The 11,287-nt window shown below is 43.9% G+C and overlaps 2 protein-coding genes across 5 annotated transcripts; both read left to right on the top strand.

The window, feature by feature from the left end:
- The first annotated feature begins 246 nt into the window (after window positions 1-246).
- Window positions 247-1,417, top strand: LOC100837677 (glutathione S-transferase 4). The gene is made up of 3 exons (XM_010232583.3): window positions 247-453; window positions 677-725; window positions 813-1,417. Exons 1-3 carry the CDS (start codon window positions 304-306, stop codon window positions 1,283-1,285), a joined length of 672 nt encoding a protein of 223 aa, XP_010230885.1. The 5' UTR covers window positions 247-303; the 3' UTR covers window positions 1,286-1,417.
- Window positions 1,418-7,442: 6,025 nt separating this feature from the next.
- LOC100837377 (glutathione S-transferase 4) lies at window positions 7,443-10,836 on the top strand. 4 transcript variants are annotated; one of them, XR_002963342.1, is made up of 6 exons: window positions 7,443-7,664; window positions 7,871-7,919; window positions 8,006-8,489; window positions 8,901-8,914; window positions 10,063-10,171; window positions 10,250-10,836. XR_002963342.1 is itself a non-coding variant. In XM_010232581.3 (5 exons), the coding sequence occupies exons 1-3, from the start codon at window positions 7,515-7,517 to the stop codon at window positions 8,479-8,481; spliced, it is 675 nt and encodes a 224-aa protein (XP_010230883.1). In that variant the 5' UTR covers window positions 7,443-7,514; the 3' UTR covers window positions 8,482-8,489; window positions 8,901-8,914; window positions 10,063-10,836. The 4 variants fall into 4 exon arrangements, 3 of the variants coding, with proteins under 3 accessions (XP_010230883.1, XP_010230882.1, XP_003567691.1); XM_010232581.3 differs by having other exon boundaries at window positions 10,063-10,836; XM_010232580.2 differs by lacking the exons at window positions 8,901-8,914; window positions 10,063-10,171; window positions 10,250-10,836 and adding an exon at window positions 8,607-8,850.
- The last annotated feature ends 451 nt before the right edge of the window (window positions 10,837-11,287 follow it).

Raw genomic sequence — 11,287 nt, 5'->3', positions numbered from 1 at the left:
CGACGAGTTGAATTTTTTTTATTTTTTTTGCGGTAGCCGCTTGCCCGCTTGGCGCGCAAGCAGTGACGACGACTGGCGACAGGTCCTACCGTCCATCGTGCATATGTGCTTTGCTCGCAAGCAGTGACGAATGCCGACGCATAAATAACTCATGTTTGACTAATCAGCAGGGCCCAGCAACCACTGATGACCACAACCACTCTCTAAAAAATGGAATTGGACAAGCTACAATGAACTACTACCAGTACTACGGTATATAAACGCATACACAGCAAATCCAGATCATTGCAAAAGGGCGAACGGATGGCGCCGATAAAAGTCTACGGGTGGGCTGTGTCGCCATGGATGTCACGGACCCTTGTGTGCCTGGAGGAGGCCAACGCGGAGTACGAGATCGTTCCCATGAGCAGGAGCGGCGGCGACCACCTACTGCCAGACTACCTCGCCATAAACGTACGTATTCCTCACCCGAATCCTGCATACTTGCTGTTATCCCGCTTTGGTAATTCCGTTTTGCGCCGATCCGGGAAAGGTTGAGCTAGTACCGTGCTCTCCGAAGTTTTTCATTTGTACTAGCACCCTGACTAGTACTCTCTTGGAAGCAAGAAACCGAGTGATCTCCGGTATGCATATTCACGGTCAAACTAACACTGTTTTCCGTCTAAACAATTGGCAGCCCTTCGGTCAGATCCCAGCACTGCAGGATGGTGACCTGACTCTCTATCGTAAGCCATCTTTCGGCCGTTTCCGTTTGATCGGTCGTAGTCTTGTAAACACTATGATTTTAACTTATTATTTTCTTTCAAATTTAGAATCGCGTGCCATCGCAAGGTACATTCTCCGCAAGTTAAAACCAGAGTTTCTGCGAGAAGGCAATCTCAGGGAATCCGCAATGGTGGACGCTTGGGTCGATGTGCAAGCCCACAAGCTGGAGCCCATCTTACTTCCCATCGTGGTGAACTGCATCATTAACCAGTTCGTTGGGCGCGACCGCGACCAGGATGTGGTCGATGAGAACATCGAGAAGCTGAAGAAGTTGTTGGAGGTGTACGAGGCGAGGCTGTCGACCAGCAAGTATCTGGCAGGGGATTTCCTCAGCTTCGCGGAATTCACCCATTTCGCCTTCATGCGATACTTCATGGCGACTGAGTACTACGCGGATGTGGTTGACGCGTATCCGCATTTCAAGGCATGGTGGGAGGCGTTGCTGTCGAGGCCATCGGTCAAGAAGGTCATGGCCGGCATGCCTCCGGATTTTGGGTTCGGAAGTGGGAAGATACCGTAATAAGGGAAGAGGTGCGGTTGTGTGTATGTGTAACACCTGAAATAAAAATAATTATCTTAACTAAATCTGTTGTTTTGAAGAGCCTTGTTGAGCTTTCTTTGAATATGCAGAAGAATTTAAAATTTTGTTTGATTTTTTTTCACACCATATGTTTGAATCTTCAACAAAAGAGAGAATTAATATGACTTTCCCCATTAGAAGGTTGGAAAACATATTTATTAGTTCAACCATGTTTGCGTGATTCTTATTTTTGGTATATTCGTTTCACTTCATTAAAAGAAATGACCATATAACACAGAAGAAGATGACATGTTATTTGGTAATTTATTGAATAACGTGACTTTCCAAACTATACAAAATGGGAAACATTTGCCATGGTTTACAAATTTATTTGGTAATTTATTGAACAATAAAAAATATTTTATCTGCAGATTCTTCAAAATGTATTTTAGTGCGAAAGTACTTATAAAAGAATAATTTTGGTGGAAATTATATTTCCCAAACCCATAATGAAAATTTTGATTTACTGAAATTTTCTGGAGTTTTAAAGAGTTCATATGGTATTTTTAAATGCTATATTTGAATTTCTGTGATTTGTTTGTAATTAGAAAAGACTAGAAAACCCTCAACCTGTTCTTGGCCGCAGCCCACCATCTCCCTTCTCCCTTCTTTCTTTTTCTTTCGCTTGGGCCGTACTCCTTCTGGCCCATCTCCCTGCCGAGCTACCCAGCCCACCTCGAGCGTACGTTTTGCACGTCCTCGTCTTCCTCCTCTGGCGCACGAACAGGGAGGATATGCACAGCCACTGCCGCCGGTTGGCTTCACCTCAAGTGATCCTCTTTTTAATCGCCGTGTGCCACAGACGCGTCCCGAATGCCAACCTTCGGCATCCACCCATTGATCTCCCTCCTCGGCCTATATAAAGGCCAATTCAGAGAGCGTCGTTGTGGACCTGTGGTCCTTCGACAGTCTTCCCTCATTCTCCTATTGATCGTTTCGTCTCTAAAGCTCTGTAGAGACCATGCCATGGCCGTCTTCCCCCTCCGGTCACCGCCACCATTGTTGGAGGTGCGATCGTTCGAAAGCTCCGTTCCAATTCCTTATACCTGGAGACTCCACTCACCTTCTTGTAACTCTTTGACAAGGTTGTGAGAGCCATCGACACCTTTGGCCGCGTCGCCCCGAGGACATGCCGGCGCCGCGCCCGGAGCTACGCTCGTGGCCACTGTCCACAGCCGCCCCGAGAACCACCTCCAACTCCGTTGAGTTCATCGCGACGTCCCCGAGCTCTTCCACGACTCCTTCGACGTCGCCGACCACCGGAACCCCGCTGTCTCCGACGACCACCGCCATCGCCGCTTCGTCCGTCTCCGCCGTCGAGTTCGCATAGGCATTCTCTACGTCTTCCACGACCACCCCAACCACGACGACACCTCTCTCGCCTCTCTTCCCGTTTTGGTATGAACTCGAATCTCAGACCGTGGCAGAAACTTTCAGAAGCAGCAGTATAGACTAGCTCCGTAGTTTCTATCTTTTGAACGACAACTCCGTTACAAAAGCATTGCAAACATTAGATCACAGTCTACATTCTAAACCAGTTTGTGCACATTGTACAGTTCATCAACACCAGTGTATCATCAGTTGAACTTTGAATCTACACAGCACATTCACATTGATTAGAATACTTCAGAGCCCATATCTTGTGATTCATGTTTCCTTTTCGGCCGATTCAGTTTTGTGCTGTGTAGATAATACCTTTATCTGCAGTTTAGACAACTTGCTGCCCGTTCTAAAATGAAATCCACTCACACTTGTGCATGATTATTGGCACAGAACCTCTTGTATTGATTATCCACCTTTCAAAGCCCTTATCTTTTTATCAGTCCCTCCTTTGTGGTTGATTATTTCTATATTGTAACGTCTAAGTTTAGATGTATCCGTTATAGTACCATCTTAGACATAATTTCTCATTCAATTGCATGACTCCGTCTTCAATGGAATATTGTATTCTGTTTAAGTCACATATTCAATCTTTTCACCTCCAATTGAACCAAAACCACTTCCTGGCCCTTAGTTTTGGACCTACCTTTTGTATTAAACTATTTGTACTATGTTTGGTAACGTTATTTATGTAGTTCATGTTTTTCATATTGTGCTTTCTTTGGAGTTATCGAACATGTTATTTATTATCGTTATTTCGTTCTTTACGTAGACTATGCGGAGCGCGATTACCTTGAGTGTTGCGAAGAAGAAAAATACAAAGGCGCTATGCAGGCAAGTAGTTTTTCTAGCATGTCTACCCCAGTATTTTTTATGCATGTTTTACTTATTTTCGAAGAAATGCATGTAGGAAAATGCTATATGCTTTTATATCCTAGTAGAAAAACCATAGGTTCCTACCCTAGAAAAAAAATAATAGGTTCCATGTAATTTTTCCTTGTAGCCTTGTTTTCTACTTTACATTATCTATATACTTAGCAATATGCTTGTATAAAGGTTATAAGGTTTTCAAAAAAAATTGTTTTATGAGATTAGAGCCCATTATGGGGCGGCGTTGTGAAAACTATTTTCCATAAAAAAAATTGAAATGTTTTTCTCTGATGGAGTGATATGTCAGAAGCCAGTGAATGACCGTCTAGAAGAGCAGTGTCCTGCGTAAACTCTTATCTAGCATAGCGGCAGCTTGCAACTGGGCCTGCAATCATATATCACTCACTCATACCATATACCATTGACTGATACCATATATCACTCATGTGCTGCATGCAACCACCCATGTGCTGACACGTGGCATCTTATAGCATATACCAATAAAATATATCATATATCATTGGCTAATATTATATGCCAAAATCACATACCATTGACTGATACCATATATCACTCACTCATACCATATACCATTGACTCATATCATATATCATTGACCCATATCATAAACCAATGAAATATAATAATGAGACGGGCCTGACCCAATGCTCGTATATCATATATCATTGGCTGATATTATATGCCAAAATCACATACCATTGACCGATACCATATATCATTGACTCATACCATATATCAATACCATATACCATTGACTCATATCATATACCATTGACCCATATCATATAATAATGAAATATAATAATGAGACGGGCCCGACCAATGCCACAGGGCAGGCATGCATGGCACCGGCATATGGCGGAGCCGTTAAAATCGTCGCTTACCAATGTCCAGTGATTGCCTCTACTGATGCGTACGATTTTGGCGCGGACCGCCGTCCACGAACAAATAGAGTCTCCTAAGTTCAGTTGAAGAAGCTTCCAGTACAACCACACTCTATAAGGGCTCTCGCTTAGTTAAGTAGATGGATGAGAATTTGCACAACCACATCCAGTATGAGTTCTCATTCATGTACTTAACTAAGCCAGAGTTCATATAGAATGTGGTTGTACTGGAAGCTTCTTGAACTGAACTTAGGAGACTCTCTTTGTTCCTAGATGGCAGTCCTCACCAAAAACCTGAGCATCCGCAGAGCCAATCACTGCATGCTGCTCTTGTAGACAGTCATTCACTGACCTCCGACATACCACTCCACCCGGAGGAAAACATTTTGAATTTTGTACATTTTGGAAAATAGTTTTCACAACACAACTCCATAATGGGCTCATAATTTCATAAAACAAATTTTATTGAAAACTACATAACCTTTACACAAGTATTGCTAAGTATATAGATACTGTAAAGTAGAAAAACAAGGCTACAAGGATAAATGGCATGAAACCTGAGGTTTTCTACTAGGATATATAAAAGCATATAGCATTTTTCTACACATGCAATTCTATGAAATAAGTGAAACAAAACTTTGTTCGCAGTTTCTGCATTTTGAAGTGTCATTTAAGTATCTCTCAAACACGAAAAAACCCGATATTGTACACATTTTTTTCATAGATGTGTCTCTCAACCTCCATGGTTAACAATCTAGATAGCTTTTAATCTTTTCTCCACTTGTAATGTTCCTTATTGTTATGGTCTTAGTTACATGAGATTAATACAAGATTGAAGGAGCTTCTTCTTGGGGCTGAGTTGCTCTATGTTGGAAATAAGATGTTATTTTTCAAACAAAAGAAACATAACTTTTTTGTTATATATTTTTTAACACTTTGGCTCCATAGTTGGTCTGATCTACTCAAGACGCAGGATTGCTGACTAACTTTCATAGCATGTAACAATTTAGAGCAAGTGATAAGAAATATTTTCATCCGTCATGAGTGGCGGTCTAACTTTCGGATTGATTTTGCTTAGAACTGTTTCGTTTTCTTTTTATGTACTCCCTCCGTCCAAAAGATATCTCAAATTTGGATGTATCTAGACATGACCTAGTGTATAGATGCATTCAAATTTAATCAAAGTTCTTTTATTGGACAGAGGAGGTAATAATTTTCATGTTTGGAACTTGATAAATGTGTATGTTCTTCAAGAAGGGGGAGATCTTCGGCCTCCCACCAATCGGTGCTCACATCTTTCGAAATTAAAGCGTCGCAGTTCACGGATCAGACAAAGTAGATCCAAAGGTCAACGAGTGAAATAGAGCTAACATAAAGCGCCTCCTGGACCCCGCCGCTGGAGCTTCTCCTCCGCCTGCACGGCCACGAGCGCCATCGTCTGCATGCACGGGAGAGATTGGAGATAGAGGGAGGGATGGGAACGTGAGTCTGCATCGGGAGGGAGATTGGGGCAGATGTGGGGAACGTGAGGATAGAGAGGAGAGATAAGAAAGAAAGAATAAGAGAAGGGAGGAGATTGGGGCAGATGTGGGGAACGTGAGGCATCGGGAGGGAGATTGGGGCAGTCTCCACGTCATCGATCCAAGCGTCTGCCTCTCCACCAATCACGTGCGTGCACCAGGACTGTGTGTTTGGGCAGGCAGCAGCACAACATCACTGGCGGGCCATTATTGCGGAGCCGACAGCGATGCTTTGTTTATAGCTTATTTAATTTTGCTATGTCTTTTCTATAATTCCAACTTACTAGCTTCATGGCTTCATTATTTATCCCAACTGTATGTACCTACAATATGTATCACTTCAACCCTTATTATTTATCCCAAATATGGCATATAAATGGACAAAACTTTGGCATTTAATTTGGCTAAAAACTTAAAGTTCAACTATGTAAAATAATAAGATTGTACTACATATGTCATTTTTCAAATGTTATCATATGATATTATTATTCCACTACGTTAAGCAAGAAAAAAAAAGACTTTAGCAAAAAGATTCACATTTTTTTGATTTTTTAAATTAATTATGATTTTTTCAATCTTCAAAGGTTTCCATAAGTCATCAGTGGCGGGTCTAGATGAAAAGACCGCCACTAATGTGTGTTTATGTGAATTTTGTTATTTTTCAGATTGAACCATCAGTGACGTGCCTCCTTAGCCCGTTACTGATGAGTGGTCATCAGTGACGGGCCCTGCGCGCCCGTCAGTGATGAAGAGTCATGAGTGACGGGCGTTGGATGCCCGCCACTGATGAGTGGTCACCAGTGGTGGGCCTGACTTGTTCGTCACTGATAAGGGGTCATCAGTGACGGGCGAGCACGCGACCGTCACTGATGATGTGTCATCAGTGACGGGTGTGGTACGCCTGTGACTGATGATGGTCATCAGTGACGGCCGCGAAAGGTCTCTTACTGATGACTCGTCACATATGTACTGTTTAGTCAACAAATCAATAAAACTTTTAAGTAACCCATGACCTTCGAAATCATACCCCCAGGAGGCCAAGACCATTCTCTGTTATTTAATTGACTTTGCAATCCCATCGAACGAAAAGGCAAGAAGACAAGCATGAAAATCGCTAGGTTCGTTGAATGTTTTTTACGTCAATGGTCCTAGGACTAAGACAGTTCTGACAACGACAATTCTGATTATTAGTCGATCCCCGTCCGTATATTTGGGCTGCGACTACGAGAGGAAAAAGTGGCATAATGCGCTACGAGAGGAAAAAGCGTATACAGGTTGCGGACTTGCGCAAGCAGTGACGAATGACGATGGCTAAATAACTCACGTCTGACTAACCAGTAGGGCCCAGATACCACTGGCGACCACGGACCACTCAAGATGGAATTGGACCAGACCAGCTGCTATGAACAACTACTAGTCAGAATATTTGTCCTACGTATATAAACGTAGACATACACAGCAAACCCAGATCATTGTAAAAGCTAGGCGAACGAAATGGCGCCGATAAAGGTGTACGGGTGGGCGATGTCGCCATGGATGTCGCGGACCCTTGTGTGCCTGGAGGAGGCCAATGCGGATTACGAGATTGTGCCCATGAGCAGGAGCGCCGGCGACCACCGACTGCCGGAGTACCTCGCCATAAACGTACGTATGCCTCACCAGAATTCTCGCTTTGGTAACTCCGTTTTGCGCCACTCCGGCTCAGGTTGAGCTAGTACCGTGCTCTCTGAAGTTATACGTTAGTACTAGTACTCTCTTGGAACTGGAAGCAAGAAACGAGTAAGCTGCCATACGCATATCAGCATATCCATGGCCAAACTAACGCTGTTTTCCGTTGAAAATATTGGCAGCCCTTCGGTGAGATCCCAGCACTGGAGGATGGTGATCTGACGCTCTTTCGTAAGCCATCTTTCGGCGTTTCCGTTTGATCGGTTCGTAGTCCAGCAAATAATATGTTTTAACTTATTGTTTTATTTTAATTTTAGAATCGCGTGCCATCTCAAGATACATTCTCCGCAAGTTCAAACCAGAGTTTTTGCGAGAAGGCAACCTCAGAGAATCCGCAATGGTGGACGCATGGGTTGACGTGCAAGCCCACAAGCTCGAGCCCATCTTACGTCCCATCGTGTTTAACTGCATCATTAACCAGCTCGTCGGGAACGACCGCGACCAGGATGTGGTCGATGACAGCATCGAGAAGCTGAAGAAGCTGCTGGAGGTGTACGAGGCGAGGTTGTCGAGCAGCAAGTATCTGGCCGGGGATTTTCTCAGCTTCGCGGAATTCACCCATTTCGCCTTCATGCGATACTTCATGGTGACTGAGTACTACGCGGATGTGGTTGACGCGTATCCCCACTTCAAGGCATGGTGGGAGGCGTTGTTGTCGAGGCCGTCGGTCAAGAAGGTCATGGCCGGCATGCCTCCAGATTTTGGGGTAGGAAGTGGGAAGATACCATCATAAGAGAAAAGGTATGGTTGTGTGTATTTGTGTATGAAACTTTGGTCATCTGGTTTATGCATTTTGGAATAAATGTCATTTAAATATCTCTCACGAAAACAATCGGTATTATACACATTTCTTTTCAGGGCCATGTCTCTCAAACTGCATGGTTAACTGTCTAAATACTCCTTCCGTCCCATATTAAGTGTCGAAATATTGCATGTATCTAGACGTATTTTAATATATAGATACGTCCATATTTAGACAAATTCGAGTCACTTAATGTGAAACGGAGGGAGTAGCTTTTAATCTTTTTGCCCCTTGTAATTTTCCTTATATATTGTTATGTCCTTAGTTACATTAATAAAGATTGAATGAGCTTCTTAATTATATAGTTGGGGCTGAATTCTTATGTTGGCAAATCTTATATTGTTTTGCAGACAAAAGAAACATAACTTCTTCGATGTATATTATATATTTGAGATAAGTGTCTTTTTCGTCCCTCAACTATGGCATCTGTGCCAACTTGGTCCCCCAACTTATTTTCGGTGCCAACTTCATCCCTCAACTCGCAAAACCAGGCTAATCTCGTCGTCAGGCCAGTTTAGAATGGTCAAACCCGGTTTTGACCCTGACGTGGCAGTTTAGGGGCTGTTTAGCTGCCACGTAGGCGGCTTAGATGGCATATTAGATTGGGCCCCACCAAAAAATCTCTCTTTAGTTCTCTTTCTCTCTCCTCTCCCTAGCTCCCCTGTTCCCCCGTCCCGCACGAGACACAGAAAGAAAGAAGAGGAACCCCACCCGCCCTAGCTAGCTACCGGCGGCGGATCCTGGCGTGTGTGCGCGGCATGGTCATGGTGCGCGGCTAAGGTTGCTGGTGGCAGCATCTGAAGGACGGCGGCGGCGGCTCAGCGGCTGGTGCGGCCTCGGAAGGGCCGCGGCGTCGGCCGGACGGCGCCCCCCCCCCCCCCCCCCCACCATTTCGGTGAAATTTGAGGCTGGACGGCGGCGGCGGCCGGACGGTGGCGGCTGGACTGCAGTGTCGCCCCATTTCAGTGACATTTGAGGATGCCAAAAACAGAGGGTCCATTGCTCTCTACCTAATTCCACAAAGAGTTTTAGAGATGAGACCAAACAGTATCTCATAAGAACTACGGAGTATATAGAAGGAGGCTGACCTTTGTCCCCGCTGCAGCCCACCACCAGCAACCGTCGCCGCCGCCGCCAGACTCGCCTAGCACCGGCCGCGTACCGTTGCTACAGTCGAGCACGAGCCGCCGTCGCTAGGGCATCAGGTTCGGGTGGGATTTTTTTGACGTGCGAGAGAAGGCAGAGGGGTATCGAGAGAGAGGTGAAAGAGAGAAAGAATCAGGGAATTAGATTATTTGGTGGGCCCAATCTAATCTGCCATCTAAGCCGCCTACATGGCAGCTAAAACAGCCCGTAAACTGCCACGTCATGGTCAAAACCGGGTTTGACCATTCTAAACCAGCCCGAGAACGAGATTAGCCCGGTATTGATAGTTGAGGGATGAAGTTGGCACCGAAAATAAGTTGGGCGACGAAGTCGGCATGGACGTGATAGTTGAGGGACGAAAAAGACACTTATCTCTATATATTTTGAATACTTTGGTTCCATACTTGGTCTACTCTACTCAAGACGCAGAACCGCCAACTAATATGTTTAATGGCATGTAACAACTTGGAGCAAGGTAAGAGATCTTTTCATCAGTCATGGGTGGCGGTCTAACTTTTGGTTTGATATGCTTAGAGTTGTTTCGTTCTTGCAGTTCACGGATCAGATAGAGAAGATAAAGATCAACCCGTGAAATATAGCTAACGGAAAGCGCCTATGCATTATGTCTATTATTAGACCATCATACAACTCGGCTGAAAACATGTGTAACCATCTCCAAATAGTTGCCGCCAGAAACCTTATGCTCTCGCTGATCCATGGGAAGCCATGACCACAAATGAATCAAGTGCGTGGCCTTGTAGATAACGCTCGAAAAACGAGCAACACTAGTCTTGTCAAAAAAAAATCTGCAAATCCAGATAGTCAGCAAAAGAGGCTGAAACGTGCACACGGATTTAAGCTTTTTCTTTTAGCTTATCCCGTTCAACTAGTCCCAAAATATATTTGACATTAATAGATGGGGGTAGATTAGAATTTATATGAACTACATGCCAAACAAGATGAGCAAAAAGACATGAGAGGGACAATATTGTATAGACTCTTTTTAGGGATAAATTTTGCTTGGTATTTATGTTGTGCGGTGGTGCTTACTAAAGATAATTTGGTCAAACGAAATTGAGGTGCTAGCAAGAAATGTGTTTTTTGTGATCAAGATGAGACCAGCCAACATTTATTTTTTCAGTGACCAATGGCGTGTTTGGTATGACGAACTGTCTTTGTGACATTTAATTTGTATCACTAATATGTTTGGCCAGTGATGTTAGGGAGTTGGAAAAAAATTAAATCGCTCATCCTCGTAGGGACTTGTGCGGTTTGTTGGTCTATCTAGAATTGCAAAAATGATATGTTTTTCGTAACAAGGAAGTGTCTAACTTCTTGCATGTTGTTTTTCGAGCGTCGCATTGGCTTCGTAAATGGTCCCTACTACTTCGGATGGTAGCACGGGAGTTATTCAGCCAGTTTGGATGGCGCCGGTCTTAGGCTGGAAGGATATTGATGTTTTCCTTTCATCCTTTTTATATTATCTTTTGTAACTTTGAGACATATATTATGAATACTTTTAATAATTGATGGTTGTGTGCATCGATCGATGCAAATGCCGGGATGTCCTCCTTTTCGAAAAAAAAAGACT

The sequence above is a fragment of the Brachypodium distachyon genome, chromosome 2, assembly GCF_000005505.3.
Source record: "Brachypodium distachyon strain Bd21 chromosome 2, Brachypodium_distachyon_v3.0, whole genome shotgun sequence".
In the NCBI taxonomy this organism is placed as follows: domain Eukaryota; kingdom Viridiplantae; phylum Streptophyta; class Magnoliopsida; order Poales; family Poaceae; genus Brachypodium; species Brachypodium distachyon.
This window is presented reverse-complemented; position numbering and strand designations above follow the sequence as displayed.